Below are 18,444 nucleotides of genomic sequence, written 5' to 3'. Positions count from 1 at the left end.
GGGGAATGTTAATTATATGCCAGAGGGAATAAACAGCTACATGAGCCTGTTCGCAGATGATGCTAAACTGCAGAGACATATAAGAAACAGTGAAGACTGCAAGGAGCTGCAAGAAGACCTAAACAAGGTTTGGAAATGGAGTCAGAAATGGGAGATGAAATTCAACGTGAAGAAATGTCATGTTATGGAAATGGGAAAAAGTGTAGAAAGACCAAAATGGACATATAAAATGGGAGATGGTGAAATATTAAAGAAAGTAAATGAAGAGAGAGACCTGGGAGTAATAATGCAAGATATATGCAACCAGAAAGTCATATAAATTGGATCTTCGGTGATACATATAACATGGTGAGAAATATAGGTATAGCGTTTCACTACATGGACAAAGAAATGATGAAAAAATTAATTACTACTATGATCAGACCTAAACTAGAATACGCAGAAACAGTATGGTATCCACATATGAAGAAACACATAAAAAACTAGAAAGAATACAGAGGATGGCAACAAAAATGGTTCCAGAACTGGAGGGACTGACATATGAAGAGAGACTAAAGGAAATGGACTTACCAACACTAGAACAAAGAAGAGAAAGAGGAGACCTAACACCAATATATAAGCTATTGAGTAATATGGAAGAAGTAGATAACGAGAAATTGCTACGAAGAGAAGAACCTTCCAGCAGGAATACTAGAGGACATAGTAAAAAGTTGAGGAAGGGAAGATGCTCAAGAGACATAAAGAAATATAGCTTCCCACAAAGAAACATAGAGGTTTGGAACAGACTAAGTGAAGAAATAGTATCGGCGAAGAGTGTGCAGAGCTTCAAGGAAAAGTTGGATAATTATAGATACGGAGACGGGACCACACGAGCATAAGCCCAGGCCCTGTAAAATTACAACTAGGTAAATACATACAAACACACACACACACACACACACATTATATATATATATATATATATATATATATATATATATATATATATATATATATATATATATATATATATATATATATATATATATATATCCACCTTACTTGTGCAGGAGGAGGATTGCAAGATGATAAAGATAAGAGCAAAGATGATCATCATAAAAAATCTTTTCTTCTTGTACAGTGTAAATATTTTATTTTATTTATTTATTTTTTAGTTCCCATTCAGTTGTGACTAGCATGTGAAGGCAGAAAGAATGAGGAGGTTTGTGTCACCTTAGTGAAAAGGTGATGGGTTGTATATTGGAGTCCAGGGGATCTTTATTGAGGATGTCTCAATGGTACGAGTTACTCTTGTGGTCAGTGAAGTATTTGTATACACAGTATGTAAGTTGATTTTAAAGATGCTATAAATTCTATTGAAAAAAAAATCTTTACAAGTTGGCTTGTTTAATTTCAAAACAGTCTGCTGTAGTAAATTGTTATATATATATATATATATATATATATATATATATATATATATATATATATATATATATATATATATATATATATATATATATATATATATATATATATATATATATATATATATATATATTCAAATCAACCTGAATTGCCTTAAATATTGTAGAAGATGCCTGGAATAAACTTATTGCATGTTTGTGAGGCTGTATGTATATAGTCACCAAAGATGTTTATGCTTCTTTTGCCAGTCACTTCCTCAAGTGCAGTTATTTGATTTCATAGCTGAGAGTGGGGCAGATGATCAGAATAGTTAATTTCTGTAATAGTTGCAGAAAATTTATTCACATTACATGTACAAATTCTACTGTAGCAAATTAAGTGTTAGCCATGTAAAAGTAATTCCCACCTTATTATTAATTAGGTCTTTAATGAGTACTCTTCAACAGACCAAGCCTCGCTTAGTCATGAAGTCTCTTATTTTGGTTTTAGATTTTCTTTATTGAAGTAAGTTTTATTGCAATGGATATTTTTATCTCTAGAATGTTTCTGCATGTTTGTTTGATTTTTTGCTTTGTTTCAAATTTCAGCCCCCTGGAAACACCACCTAGGCAAGCCGCTAGGTAGGTGTTGTGTAGCTACAGTAAAGCATCATGGGACTTGGCGCACGCTAACACACTGGGTGCAGCTCTTACTCAGTCAGATTACTGATGTAACACAGACTCTCGCATTCACACACACGTACACACATAATTTAAAAACTATAAGGAAACTATATTTATGCTTTGTTTCTAAATAAGTTTGGTTGCTTTTTCATTGTTTACATTATCTAAGGATGAGTTTAGAGACTTGAACAATGCTGCAGTATTACTTAACCCTCTCGCGCACAGTAAGTTTCCAGTAAGTTTCTCTTCCACTCACCATGCATCTCTCAGGCCCAACCAGCCTTTTTTTGCTGCCGCGAAACACTATATTCCAGTACGTATTTTATCATCACAGATATATCGTACCCCAATAAATTTGGTATCAGTGGCTTCATAAAGACCTATACTAGAACATGAGCAAATGAAAATAGAGAAAAAAATATATATAAACAATAGAAACTCGTTTCAAGTCTCCGTATAGAGTATTGTAGACAATAAATCCTAAGTACCAACTCTTCCCCACTTGCTATCTCAAAATTTTGTGGGCCAACTTTTTAGCCGAATTTATGTTTCGAAGCGGAATTTAGTGAGGATTCTTATGTTATCCTAAAAATCTTCATACGCCTGTTAGTTCCTGAGTTACACCAAGAAAACTGTATTCTTTCTTCTCCCGTCAGAGTAGGCTAACAACTAAAAATTGCTCCACGTTCCTCATTTACGCTCCTTAGAAAGGTTGCCATATGTTACCATTAAGAAACTTATCCTGACAAATGACACTCCAAATTTGACGCACTTCCACCGAAAACTTAATTTTTAATCAATTTTTTTACTTTTATGACGCGTTTCGCGTCATCGTGCGCCAGGACCTTTTACCTTTGATGACGCAAAACGCGTCATCGTGCGCGAGAGGGTTAATGAGAAATTTAGTTTCTCAATCAAGTCTCTTAAATATTACTTTTCTAATAAATATTTGAGTTCCACATTTTATTTAATGAAATCAGTAGATTTATTTTCTATAATTTTCTATAATTTCCATAATCTGATATCAAAAATACCTTTACATCCCTAATCAAGGGAAATGTGTCAATATTTCATAAAATAAGGCAACATATGTGGTCCCTGTTATTCATATCTGAAGAATTGACAAATTAATTTAGCTAGTTTGTATAACTAAGAGAAATGTTTTCTGTACAAGTAGCAAGGCATTGCTGATCAATTATATGAGAAATATAAAAAAAGATTTGAGTGTGGCATTTTGCATAATATATAGCTTTCAAATTAGTCTCAGACAGAAGTGTTTAAAAACACATTCATGTTCATGTTTCTAAATTAGCAACCTGAGAAAAGTCTATTGAGAGAGAGCTCTTAATATGAAGCAACTGGTCATCAGCCAATATGCATAACGTGCAGCAATTAATTATTTGATTTCAATGCAGTAAACTACATAAAAAAATTATTTTAATTGACTGATTCCAGCAGCCACATTTATTAATTCAAAAACTTAACTCCCATTGTACACAGAGTATCTTCTTGATTGAGTAACATGGAGAGGTGATATCGAAACCAATAAGTACTTATTCATGTGAAGTACCTAACTTTCATATTCAACAAGTTGTTAGTGCATGTGTACCATGATTATATTGGGGAAGTGAATTTTGTCCACTCATCACTTATATTTATCTAACATTCATATTCTTGAAATCCGTTGAACTTTGAATTAGTTTGGGGTTATTAAGGACATGTTATTAATGTGCAAATTGATTGTAATATTTCAGGATGTAGAAATGGGAAGGTAAGTAAAGGACCTTATCATTGGAAAGTGTATTGTCTTTAAGATAAATTTGCTTGAACAACTACCATTGTCGAAAAAAATATTTGATGGGTTAATTGTGTGCCTCAAATATACTAAGTTTTGTAGCAGAGTGGCAGATATTATCCAAGAGAGAGAAGGTTGGGTGGCCTCTATTTACCTAGGTCTAAACAAAGCTTCTGGATAAGGTGCCACATAAAAACTTTGAAAACTAAAAAAGTTTAGAGAAATATATTGAAGGTTATCAAATAGGGTAAAAGAGTATCTGGAGAGAAGAGAGATTGGAACCCTTTTACAGGACACAATTTCCACATGGAAGGTGACAAGTGGCATGCCTGATAAGCATGCCACCCTACCTATGTAAATTCTTGCCTTGTTTTCTGGAACAGTGACTCCAGACCCTGCGAGGCATGGGAAAAGTAAGGTAAGGCTGGGGGCATACCCTGTAGTTGCACTTGGATGCTGTGCTCATCTTTGTTTCATTGGCCCTTGAGCCTGTGGTGGGTAATAACCCAATACCCTGGGACACAGGGCAGGTGTGATAGCCAAGTTACTTCAGTTTACCTGCCCTAGTTTTACAGGTACCTATTTATTGACCACCCCGAAAGGGAGAATAGCTAGTTAGGCCATGCGCCAACTGTCTAGGCTGTGATTTGAAGCCATAACCAAGGATTCGTAGCTAGGCATGCTAACCACTGCACCATGGAGGCGCATGAGCAAGAATGTCATGAACATTAGTGTGCCAGCAACAAGTCCCCAGAGTAGTCCAAGGAAGAGACTGCAGCAGCAGCTGCTGGTCAATGTCCCTATTGAGTTATCTTTACTATTTACTACTTTAACTGAATAGATAGATAGATAGATAGATAGATAGACAAGCTATATAAGATTATAAAAGAAATAAACCAAGCTGAAACCTTGAATGCCTACTATGACATTTTTGTCTCTTGTAACATGGAGTGTTGCAGTGCTAGGATGTTCAGATTTGTTGTACTGCTTGCCTGGAAACATTTTACATATTAATGTTCACAATGGCACTGGTTCCCTTGGAATGCACAGGATCAACATGCTTGTATGTCATGGCATAAATGAAAAACTATGAAGGGATATAAGCACGATTTAGCAGAGGGTACACTTGCAGACCCATCTGGAAAGTATTTGTTTGGGGTGAGTCAGCAAGCTTTGAAACTAAGTTGCACGACCACACCATTCGTGTAAGAGCAAGTTGTTCCACGTATAATGAGAAGTAGGTTGGACAATATATGCTCATATTTGCACTTGCCAAACACATACGAAAAGAATCTTCTGCGTATATACTTATTTATATCTACATACATATATATTAATTATATACTAGTTATATATCTTTAGGGGCCACCCACCCTCCCTGTCTATGAAAAGAATTTGATTTTGAATAATAATGTTTTTAAATGTCATAATTATCACTAACCCAGTGTCTTGCTAGGCAAGGTCAAAGTAAAAAAAAGTGGAGGAAGAATATCGCAAAGCTCAGCTTCATGTACTGTAGGAGTTGCATCACTTGTAGTTGTCCATTATGACAGTGAATATGGGGAGAGATTTGCTTCATCCTCAAGGTTCAGTGAGCAATGATTAATAAATACATAATTATGAAATCACTTCCTTTAAATATCACATTATCTCTAAGGCTCATTTCATTGAGTGATACCTTCATTTCCAACATCAACAATTTATATTAATCAATTTATTTTAATTTATTTTAATCTTTTGTTTTATTGATAACATTTTCATAATCCATCCCAATGTACACTTATAGGGCATGGGGTGGATGATGATATCTATTGTTATTACCATGATTTATTATTATTACTGCTATGTTTAGTACTATTTTATTTCGTTTGTATAACTTGATTTTTTACTGATCTTTATTGATATATTCATGGGTAGGGTGTAAGCACGTGTAGTGTGGCCGCGCTACACTGCCCAGTCGTTCTTCTTCTGAATTCATTTTCAGTCTCCTCAATCTCAACCTCTGTGTGCTGCATAATGTGGGAAGTTTTATATTTTTTTTTTAATTATTCATGTATTATTAGTATTTTTATTATTATTATTATTTATTACTTATCATTACTAATATTTTTATAATGTTATTGATTATGCAATGTTTTAGTATTAAAACATTACAATAATGTTTTACTCCCACAGCCCCTCTGTGAATAATGATGAACAAGTCAAGCCACGGTCATTGCGCTTCACGTGGAGCATGAAAACAACCTCTTCACGCGACCCCAATGACATCATGGCCGAGATTCGCAAGGTAGACCACCCCCAGCACCATGAATAGCGACGAAAAGTAATCCACCCGCTGCATGTCCTGCTTAACACACTGTCTTCATGCTAGCAGCTATCTCCCTCGGTGCCCCCTTGCTCCCCAGCCAACATTCCCGTAATGATCTACCCTTCAATAAAGAGGGACATCTTACATTCCACACATTCCCCTCATTACACCATTCTCATAGGCCTTCACCACTCAACTTCTCATTCTTGGTCTCATTGGTTTCCCCTCCCAGTGCTCTTACAGAAATGTTAAGATCCAGTGTGATTCCCAAATTGTCATGGTCTCTGTGTGCACATTGCTGTCATTAAACCTGTTGTTACCACAGCAAATAATATAGACTGTGGCTGCTTGTAGACCAATATTAATGTCATGCCAGATTTGATTCAATGTTTGTTTTAATTTTCCCTTTCCCTTTGCGTTTGTGTTAACGTATTACATAAAGCTTTGGTGAAGCCTCTACACAGTTTTATTTTCATTTTAAGTTAAATCAAGCTTTTTATGTACACCTTATTTTACTTAATTTCAACAAAGGTTATAAAAAACAGCAGGCTATTAATGGGTATTACAAAACCAACGTGATGCTGGAAACATGATGGCTTTTCCCATCAGTAATTGTGTCGTCATTACATATGCATGAGATCTTAATTTTCTTGTGAAGGTTTTTAAATGTAATTCAATGGCCTAATCCCAGGTCTTGTTTTTGCATGTAATTATGTAGCGTAAAGTCCCAATTACAGAACTATTTTGTGTTTAATAGTCTTGAAGTAGAGAGATAGCTTCTGTATCAGGACAGTGTCTTGTATTTGTAATGTAAGTGTGCGTCTAGAATTATTAGATTTTTATTTGCATATTTGCCAGTCATCAGAAATTATTTGTTATATTTTAATGCAGCATGGGAAAGTTAGAACAAACAACCATGTAGGAATGTTCACACAGACTAATTAAGTGTTCTGGTACTCTGTTGTGTTCCAGGTGTTAGATGCAAACAACTGTGATTATGAGCAGCGAGAAAAGTTCTTGCTTCTATGTGTCCATGGAGACCCTAACACAGACTCCTTAGTACAATGGGAAATTGAGGTGAGTGCCATTGTGTGTATCACTATTTAAGTTGGTCATACTTGAGCAGCGGCTACAAGTACTTATTTGTATATGATAGCTCTTTTCAATATTATTAATAATCAAAATAGGAGTGTCGTGTTCACCTTATTTATACAAATCCTTTTTGCAGCATAAACATTTTCCATGTACCTCAGATGTATTCCTAAGTCCTCAGTGCATTGGATAAGTTGTTTTCCAACATCCCCATGTTCTTCTGTTTGACATTCATAAACCCTCTTCACAAGCTTACTCTTTTCCATCTTTACATTCTTGAACCACCACTACACACCTTCTGCTGTCATTCATCCCAGACTTTACATAATGGCCTTCTTTTTAACTGAAGAAATCAGTATTTATGTGTGTGTGTGTGTGTTGCTGTATATGTGGTGAGTGGTGACATTGCAGTGATATAGATATGTTAGTTATCATTGATGTAAGTTAACTCCCAGCAGTAAAGTCTGTGTTCCAGATACCTAATTACCTTACAGGTTAATTACTCCTCTCAGATTTTAGAAATATAATAGGTCCTTGCAGTTTGGGATTGTATGGTTTGCAGTCCTTGACTCTCTTCCCAAATTTGTTAAAAAAAGAAAAGAAAAGAGGGGAAAAAATAATTTTTAATTTGGCACTGTGCACAAGGCCAGAAGAAGGCCACACATGTGCATGACCTTTATTGTGTGTGGTGGTGTTTGTAGCATTGAGGTGGGAGTGTGTTTGTGTTTGTAGTAGCCTAGAAGTGAAGAAATTTTTGTGTGTATCAGCGGGATGATGTGATAGTGTGTGCAGCAGCTAGTTAGTGGTTTGTGACATTGTGGTAGCAGTGAATTTAGCAGTGTGGGAGCGGTGTGTTAGTAGTTTGTTTAGCAGTGTAGTAGTGTCTGTAGCAGTGTGGCAGTCAATGACCCAGTATGTCTTTACTTGTCATCTGCTGAAGGAGGAGGGAATTTTTTTGTTCTTGTGACCTCATTTGCTCTGAATCACTTAGTAGGTCCACCTTTACCTTTAATTTTTTTTTTTTTTTTTTTTTTTTTTAACAACACCTTCCATTTCATTATTTTGTCACTATTTTTTTCTCCATAGTAAGATATTGAGCTCGTACTTTTACATGCTTGCTCCAACATATTTCAAGTCTTATTTACAACTGTGTACGATACGACTTTCCCTGTTTATTTTGTCTTAACATGCACGTGCTGATTCATAGGGATTATAACACCATCATAGGTTAGGCACTCCCCTTCCCAGCACACCACACACCTCCAGTTGTGTTTACCTCCATGGCTCTATTGAAAATGTGGATGACATTGGTTCTTGAAGGTAAACGTAATAAGTTTGTCTTCTGTCTTTGTTTTACTTTATTGATAAATCGAAGAGTTAACACCTAATGAGGAAGGTAAATAAAAGCACATGTGAAAATTGGGTGGGAAATTATTACTATATCCAAACATTTTGCACTTTGCAAATATAATTCATGTGTTGTAAGGACCCATTGTATGTGTTTTCTTTTATCAAGTTAATTTATCAATAACAGTTTCATCCTTGAAGATATGTAGACATGTGCAAGTCCAGAAAACAACAACTCTCTTTATTATTTTCATCACTACCTCACATATGTTTCATGTTATATTTTAGCGTCATCCATAGGAAATATACACTTGAATGTAGAGTTAGTGTACTCCAGGCTGCAAGAGCTGACATTTAATTTAATTATTTCAGGTATGTAAACTGCCAAGACTTAGCTTGAATGGTGTTCGGTTCAAGAGGATATCGGGAACTTCTATTGGATTTAAGAATATTGCTAGCAAGATTGCCAATGAGCTGAAACTGTGACTACAAGGGGAATTTGAACTAGGAGATTCTCTAGTTGAAGTACCACTTGGGCACAACACAGCCTGATTGGTGTCTTCTCTTCAGGAAGTGAAGTGGGGGGTGCCTGACATGTGATGTCTCCGGGTCACACGATTTTGTTGAAAGATTCAGGGAATTAAAACATATTCCGAAGTGTGCCTAACATCCATCTGAATCGCTCCTGTTAAAAATGTTACTAGAGAAATGTTGGCACTCGGCAAGTTTCGGAGGTGTTTACAGAATGCATTTTCGTCTCATGACCTGGAGTGCGTTGGCCCCCCCCAATGAAGCTCACAGAAAACTTTTGATTACAAGTGCACTCATGGAAGAATTCTCATTTTAAGTTCCACAGGCCTCACCTGAAGCACCATTGGCTTGTTGGCTTCCCATCCTCACTCTCCAAAGCATAAAGTGGAACCCTCTCGCTGTTCGAAATCCAGTTGCCTTTTGAAATTAATTGCGATCACCAAACTTGTTATACCTAAAATGTACTAAGCTGCGGAATCTTTTGAAAAGACATGATTATATATATATATATATATATATATATATATATATATATATATATATATATATATATATATATATATATATATATATATATATATAAAATCAAAGATATGATTGGTTAAACGTGTGATATTTGGAAATGAAGTTTATTTGAACAATATGTGAATGGACAACAAAGTGTCTTAGTACTTACCCCCTTCCACCAGCACTGGCCAGAGTAGTGCGCGGCTGTGTAGATGACGTGTGGTGGGAGTTTAAAAGAGCTTCACCAAACACTCCAGTGGACTTTGGGAAGAGTGAGGCCAACACCCACCATATCATATAGCTCCATGTGTGAGCCTCACCATGTGTAACATTATCATTGTGTTGCACTCACATGTTAACCAGAAGAGGTTCCAAAGGAACATTTTACCTTGTTTTCTTTTGTAAATACTTTGGCTGTAGGAATACAAAATTAAAGTTGCCCAGTTTTGTTATGTATAACCAATAGGATGAATGAGGTGATTTGAATATTGATATGTACAGTATTGTAAAGATTTGGTCACATAGCTGACTGAGAACATAACCCTAATCCTGGTTAAAGAACTAGTGTGCAACGTGTAGCATGAGCAGAGCTTGACTCCCAGTTGCCCCACGCCCTTGTGTAGAAACCAAAGACTGGGACTTCACTTCTGTTGTGCCTGGGTTATATAAAAACTATCGAGGAGTAGTGCGTTGCAGTCTGCAAGTGTGAGCCAACTGTCAAGATGTTTTTTTCTGCCATATGCCCCACCTAGCCTTGTTGTATATTTACAAGCTCCTGTTGTAAATGGTGTAGTCTTCTGATTGGTAACTCATCAGTCCCACAATAAAAAAAATTCATATTGCCCACCCACTATTACACATCTTTTTCCTCACTGATTGTTTCCTCTTCCTCATCCAGACTCATCACTGATGCTGACCCATATTGTTTATATGTTCTGCCTTACTCCTGAGCCACCCTGAACCCTCACAGGTTATGGAACTGAGGCCTTTGTTCACACCCATACACTGCTTTTAATTTTCATTCATTGTGTAGATATATTACCTTGCATTGTCATTGTCATTTTAATTTGAAATTTCTATCTTCATTGTTCATCTTAATTAGACCTTCTAGTGGTGGCAGTTAGGTTTTTCTTTTCATCCTGGGGATTATAATCATGCAAATTTATAGCTGCTAATATTTAATAAAAATATGAAATGATAATGTATGGACCATATATTGACAGTCTTTCTATACACGACCTTGGGTTTTAACTCCTTTTCATTAATTTCTTTGTAATCACTGGGAGGAATATTCATCCCAATTATTTTTTTATCACAGATAATCATGATCATTGAAACCCTAAAGGGGTTGTTGGTAGGGCACAGACCTCAATCAAACAAATAGGAGTTTGTAATAAATCTGGGAATTATGTTGGTACTAAACACTGTTTTTATAGCCCCACCTGCCTGGCGAGATGAGTGGCAAAAAGACTACATGACTTGTTTGAGAAACTTATCAAGATTTATTTAAATGATGCTGCTGCATATGTTCATTCCTGTAACTACCAGTGTACATACTCAACCAGTAGCCCTTGAAATACAGTGACAATTCACATGATTGGAGTTTATTTACATTCCTATATGAGAAATATAGATTTTATATTGATACATGTAAAATTATATATATATCTCTATATATATATATATATATATATATATATATATATATATATATATATATATATATATATATATATATATATATATATATATATATATAATATATTAGGCAGTGAAAATATGTGTGCAATTTTTTTACTAGTGATTTGTTAGATAGAAATCTGTGTATTAAGTAAATAGGAAGCAAATGTGCTCACTTTTTTATGAATAAACTCTCACTTTTGTTGTTATCTTGCTGTCAGTTCAGCTGAACATATCTAGCAAGGGGCATTGCATCCATTAAAATCATGAATATTAAATTGACTGTTGAATGATTAATGAAGAGTTCCCACTACCATGTCGGACCACTCATGCCTCCAGCTGGGGGTGGGTGCCTGCCTCGAGTGTGCTGCGGCAGAGCTGTGGCCAGACCTGCAGCAAAAGCAACTCCTCTTAGCCAGAAGTCAATACCAGTCAAGTGGAGTTAAGGCATTACGTGTTGGAATTTTTGCAGTTATACTGTTTAAGTGTCAGGTCATGTCTGAAACTGAAAATTATATACTAAATGCATTTTACAGAGGGAGTACATACTATATAAGAATGAATCCTGGCAAGGTGAGACTGTGCTAACACCTTAACTCTGCCAGAGTTTACCAGTCACTTGTTTCCTTTATAATATTTGTTTGAATAAAATATTTTCTATGATCTTTATTTTACTAACATTTGTTTTCTAAAGTATTCAGAAGTGCTAAAATAAGTAAAATTAGTTTGGTAATAAACATGAGAGCATGAGTTGTAGATTTGGATGAGGTTGGACTTATCAATTACTAACATTTTTTGTTGCTTATCTGCTTTGTCAAGTACAGCTCCAAGAGTGACTTCTACCATTAGATCGAAGCCATCTGTGTCAGCATGAAGTATGTTTGACTGTCATGGGGAACCATAGCTTATAGTGCTTAATTTGGGACCTTGGGAGATTATAGGCATTGTGGCAACTGATATTTGACAACTGAAGAAATCAAGCTGCCAAGTTTTGGCATATAATTTCCTGACAACTCGCTGTCATGGTATGGCTTTCTCTTAACTTTATTTCAACTAAGTTTATGAAGAATTGTATGGAGGCATCCTTGTGATGGCTGACATAATTATTACAGGTCTGGTGATTGCAGTGATTTGAGATATCAGAATAACTATTGGTGATGACTGATCAACTTATTTTCCTCTGGTTCAAATATTTACCCTTACCATGCAGTCAGCTGATGTCTGTGATTTCCTGTTTTCTACCTATGCCTTGTTCAATGAAGCAAATGAGTTGGCAGCAAAACAAAGTAAGGGAGGGTGAAAACCTGAAGCAAGTATGAAAGTAGTGAGAATATTAATGTTCATGTCAAAGTGTCTGGGCTCATGAACTCATATTAACTTAAAATGAAAAAAATATACAATGTCTGACTGACTGATTTCAAATTAATGCATAGCACACATACACACATACCACAGAAAATCAAAGTAATCTTGTTAATGAATGAGCTGGGAACTATTGATGTTACTTGTAATGGATTATCTCTCAACCATTGCTGACTTCAGCACCTAAAGGTAAAGGCAATTCAGCACTCCTAGAACAAGTGCAGCTCCAAAAGTGGCATGCACCATTAGATCAAAGACATCTGTACTAGCATGAAGCTTGTTAAACTGTCATGGGAACCAGAGTTTATATTGATTCACTTGGGAATTTTTGAAGATTATCTATAGACACTATGGCAAATGAAGTCTGACAACTGAATAAATAAGCTGGCCAGCTTTGGTATGCTGTTTCCTGAGAGCTTTCTGTCACGGTATGGCTTTCACAGAATAAGTTCATTTCATGTAAGTTTAAGAAGAATTGTATGGAGGCATCCCTGTGTTGGCTGTCATGGTGATTATTGTAGGTTTGGTGACCGTATTGAATAGACCTATCAGAATAGCTACTGCTGTTTCCTGACCAGCCTTAAGGATATCATCAGCTCGGTTTCCTCTGGTTCAAATATTTGCCCCTACAATGCAGTCAGCTGAGGCCTGTGATTTTCTCATCCTTACCGATAACTTGCTCGATGAGGCCAGTGAGTTGGCAGCAAAGGAGTAAGGAAGTAAAAGAGTAGCAGTAAGGAAGGGTGAACTGCTGAAGCAAGTATAACAGTATACTGAGAATATGGATGTTCACTATGATGGGATTGTCTCAACTTTTGCTGCAACGCCATAAAGTGAAAAAAAAAATGGATAACTAGGAAGTGGCTCAGATGAGGCAAGAAAATTGCCATCCCCAACCAATGCACTAAATCTCTGGAACTTTCATAAGCTTCAGTTCCCTCTCAGTCAACCACATCAACTCTGAGAATATGAATTAAGCTCCCCCAGATCACATTTCCTTCCCCTCTTTACAGTCGGTTATTTCGTTTCACTTAATATCCTGTCTCAGGCGCCCGTCCCCTCTTCTTTCCTAGCCTCACCCTATAGACCTTGAAACTACCCTCTATTATTTCATCCAAAGTATCCTACTCCGTTCTGAGAGAGACAGAAACAAACTATAAAACTGAAGAACAAGAGAAAAACAAGAGAATAACAAATAAAAATAAAATAAAATAAGGAGCGAGACAAGCAAATATAAAGTAGAATGAGAGAAAAAGAAGAGTAACAAATAAAAGGAAAAGATAAGGAGAGAGACGCAACAATAAAGTATCAATCAAATCAATCAAACAAATATAAAGCAGAACGAGAGAAAAAGAAGAGAAGAATAAATAAAAGACGAGAAGATAAGGAGAGAGACATAAAATATGAAACAGGAGAACAAGAGAAAAAGGAGAAAATAACAAATAAAAAGGAGAAGAGATAAGGAGACAGAAACAAAAGAGAGCAAGAGAATAAGAAATAAAAGAAGAGAACATATAATGAACACCGCAGGCAGATGCGTATACATATAGCTACATAAGAGACATCTATGTGTTAATTTACATATAACTTCAAGTAATATCCTCTGTAAATTGTATACTTTACCCTAATAAGACTTAAAAAAGAAATGTAAGCAGGTAGCGGGTCCCGATTTTAGTAGCAGTAGCAGATTGCCGTCTACAGAACATTGCATCTATTAGCTTCAGCCTCAAAACTTTAGTACCCACACAGATAACAATATTTTATTAAAGTTATTGTTAAAACCGTTGATTATTGCTGTTTTCTTCAATCCTTATAGGTCAGAAAACCGGAAAACAAACTGTGGTAATCTGCGCAATGTTGGGAGAAAAGAACAGGGAAAAAAAGAGAAGTAAAAAGAAAAGTGTAATACTGGAAACAAACAAAAAGGCAGAAATGAGAAATGCAAAGTAAGCTAAAGTGAAGAAAACAAGAAAATAGGAAATAGAAATGCAAAAGTCCGTGGAAGCAATTAAAAAAGTGCAGGCTAGGTACAGATAAACAGAGCTCAGTACAGGGTGAAGTAAATAAGTGTGCACAGTGAAGCAACTAAGAGTGCGTAGTGTGAAGAAGTACCAAGGAGGACCTATATAAGAAGTGATATAAATCGGAACAGCTCAATAAAAGAAGGGAGAAATGGCAAGTCACCTATGTTAACAAGATCAAGTTCAAGCTCATTCGCCGGAGTAAACAAAGTGTGCTCGTGTGTCAGTGCTCGCCGCCCTCACCGTGGTAAGTCTTCCCGCCCTGACAGCCGGCCGGGTAAGTAAGAAACTGCAGGTATTACTCATAAAAACTTATTCCATTAACATATAACTGTTGACAAAGTTATAGGTACGACGGCAGATAAGGGAGTAGATGTGGCCTGACCGTCTTTCATGTGGGAGGTCAGGCTCCAGCAGCACGGGGAGCAGCACTCATCGGGGGGTGTGGTGCTTGTTATATATACTGAGTGCTCAAGTTGTGTGGTGAAGCACTCTGGGCTTATGTTGAAGAAGGGGGAGACACCTCTTATGAAGTTAATACTTATATTATGGAATGACTATTGGTCCCTGAATGCAGTGCAGTAATGAATAACTTCCAGAAAATAGAAGGGGGGTCGATGAGGGCGAAGCTCTACCGTTAGGGGGGCGGAGGCCTCCCTTTAAGGGTTCGAAGGGGCAAAGCCCACTCCATTACACAGGTTGTTAGGTTAGGTTTAAATTTATTCAGTATGTGGTGTGTGCTGGCGAATAAATGCAGCGTGGGACAGGACAGGCCACCATGGCGGGGGTGGTCCACTACGCTGGCCGGTGATAACGAGTGGGAACAGGGTGGCGGCAGGTGCACCCCAGGCATTGAAAAGTCAATCATTTAGAGATTTCCGGAAAATAAAACAATCTCCATAATAAATAGCATCATATTTTGCCCAGAAATAAACAGTCAGTGTCTCAAAATCAGTAGGCTACTCTTTCCTCAACGATCCTAGTTTCCTGTTCTATTTTAGCCCTTGTGTTGTTGTCTCAGAATGTTGTCTCCCATTCAGGTGTATGGCTTGACAGCATTGGATAGATTTTGGTTTGATTCAATGGTATCCATGGTGGTTGTGTAAAATAAATCCATCTACGTAATTAAGCAACTGAGTACACGTCTGCGTGTTATGCACCTGTATAGGTGCCCTACGCATTGTTGATCAAGCTCAAGATGTCCCTGAACCATAATATGAAGGTAAAACTGGAAAAATATCGCTAAAGATAATGGGGTGGGTTGAGGAGGGTGAAGCCCCCTCTTGAGAAGGTTGTTTTAGGTTTGGTTAAATATTTCCCTTTGTATCATAGATCAGGAGCTAAATACACATCCCTAAATCATAACATGAAAATGAAACTGGTAGAATAACGGTAAATTTCCAGTCTTTCGTCAACTTCACTCTTGAGTTGCCAGTTCTCGCCAGTCACCACCATGGCACAATGCCAGTACACACGATGGAATGGGTTACATTTAAGTATCAAAATGAATTAAATTAACAAATGAAAATGAAAACCAACTCCTAATGGAAGGGGACTTCACCCATCATTGGGGGGTGAGGTCACACACACACACACACACACACACACACACACACACACACACACACACACACCTGCTATGGGAGACTTCGCTCCTAATGACCCTTCCTATATTTTAGTGAATGAAAAAAACTATTATTAAAAAGATGAGTAATTTGTGATGGAAATTGTATACCTACTAAGAAATGTTGAAGAGCAGCACTTACAAAATTATATACTACCTGATCTAACATGAAATCTTACGTAAACTAACATAACCTCATAGTGGACGGGGGCCTACAAACATCATTAACCTAACATAACCTTCTAATGGGGGAAATGGGGGCTTCAACACCCTCATGATCTTGATTGATATTATTCCAGTTCAGCCTTCATATAATGATTAACCCGGTAGCAGTGATGGGCCAAATTTGTGGCTTTACCGTGTAGCAGCAACAGGCCAAATTTGTGCCATGATATAAACCCCTCAAAATAGATGATGCATAAACTGATCACAAATGCTTTGATATATATTATGAAATGGTTTGTGTGAGTGATGATTTTTTTCTCATTTTTCTCGCTTAGAGGGACCATTAAGAAACATGGTCCCCGCCATCAAACTCCTTAGGGATCCTAAAAGAATATACTGTATGTTCAACATTCCTACAAGAGATCCTTGCCTCTCTCAACCTCCCTTTAGGTCATTGAAGTACTGAAGAATATATATATATCTAACCATCCTATGGGGGGGGATGCTTCATACCCTTTGAATCCCTTTAAAGTCACTCATAGACAGGCAAATATATATCTACCCTAACTGTAAGAGAGACTCCAGCACCCTTGACCTTCCAGGTTTACACATTTCATTGCTATTGCCACGGTTGTTTTAATCTAGATAAAGAGTTAAAAAGTGAAAAAGTGTTGAATCCAAATCCAGTCCTTGATCTTGATTTTGATAATAATGCTCAGGGCACCTATGCAGGTGCATAACACGCATATTTGGGTTGGCTGTTTGGGGACCGGGGAGTTGAGTGTGCAGGGGAGGGAAGTGAATCAAGTGTAATTGTTAGTGTTGGTGTGTTGTGGTGACAAGTGATATGATTGGTATTTTTGGTTGTGTGTTACGAGTACGTTCACTGTTTGCATTGTGTAAGTATGTATGTGGATCAATGTCAATGTGAGTGTGTGTGATCATGTACATTAGTGTCTGTGTGCTTGTCTGCGTACCGTATGTGAAGAGGTTACATGTTTATCTGTTGCTTGATCCGTGTTGTGATGCAGGCGTTCAGGTGTAATTGTTTGTAATGAACCTAGCTGCCTTGGTGTTGATTTGTTCTGACCTATCAACGTTTCTGTGTGTGTAAGGATCCCACACCATGGAGAAGTATTCTAGTGTTGGTCTCACAAGTGTGTTATATGCTGCGTGTTTTATCAGTTTTAGAAAACTAGCATACTGTAAACATGTTAAATTATTATTTTTGCTTGCTCTTTAAACCCAGCTTTACTGCTACCACTACTAACACCAGCAGTGACGAGAGTTTTAATAAAAATCCCATTCAAACTTTCTTCAACTTTGAAATAAGTGCTGCTAAAGTTTTGAATGCTCTTTAATCATTAAAACAAACAAAAAATAATGGTAGGCAAAAATAATTGCACAAAACTTAAGTGTAAACAACTTCAGACCACAAAATTCTTTTTCACCAACTTTGTTTTACGAGGATGGTATAAGCTCCCATCTTCAGTGGTTCATTGCATTGTCACACTATTGATTAATTTAAAAACAACTCGAATGCCATTTCCTACATCTTGATATTCGCTTAGGAACAAAATGCAACATCCTGGTGGCCGTTTAATGTCGTTTCACTTGGGTTTTAGGGCAGACCACATAGTCTGGGCCATCAGATCAGTGTGGTCTGAACAAAGATGTTAATATAGGTATGTATTCTCTCTCTCTCTCTCTCTCTCTCTCTCTCTCTCTCTCTCTCTCTCTCTCTCTCTCTCTCCTCTCTCTCTCCCCTCCCCCCCTTCCCAAGGTAGTGTGACAAAGAAAACGTAATCCAGGTTCAATTTTGCCGCCCTTTGTGGCGTGTCGGCCGGGGCCAATCGCGTGTGTTTGTGGAGTGTGGAGGCCCATTGAGGGGACATCAGGCGCCGGGGGCGACACACACACACACACACACACACACACACACA

At 37.0% G+C, this 18,444-nt stretch overlaps 1 protein-coding gene across 21 annotated transcripts in view; it reads left to right on the top strand.

Annotated features, from left to right (window-relative positions):
- The window catches only part of LOC127009108 (MAP/microtubule affinity-regulating kinase 3-like), a 110,709-nt gene extending 99,463 nt beyond the window's left edge, over positions 1 to 11,246 (top strand). For 20 of the 21 annotated variants that reach the window (XM_050881908.1, XM_050881922.1, XM_050881965.1 and 17 more), the window contains 4 exons: positions 1,995 to 2,027; positions 6,040 to 6,151; positions 7,145 to 7,249; positions 8,984 to 11,246. In XM_050881908.1, the coding sequence (XP_050737865.1) occupies positions 1,995 to 2,027; positions 6,040 to 6,151; positions 7,145 to 7,249; positions 8,984 to 9,097 (364 nt within the window). In that variant the 3' untranslated portion in view covers positions 9,098 to 11,246. Of the gene's footprint in view, positions 1 to 1,994; positions 2,028 to 6,039; positions 6,188 to 7,144; positions 7,250 to 8,983 lie in introns of all 21 variants that reach the window. The other variant, XR_007761691.1, reaches the window with a different exon arrangement.
- The last annotated feature ends 7,198 nt before the right edge of the window (positions 11,247 to 18,444 follow it).

Source organism: Eriocheir sinensis, chromosome 4 (genome assembly GCF_024679095.1).
Source record: "Eriocheir sinensis breed Jianghai 21 chromosome 4, ASM2467909v1, whole genome shotgun sequence".
Lineage (NCBI taxonomy): Eukaryota > Metazoa > Arthropoda > Malacostraca > Decapoda > Varunidae > Eriocheir > Eriocheir sinensis.
This window is presented reverse-complemented; position numbering and strand designations above follow the sequence as displayed.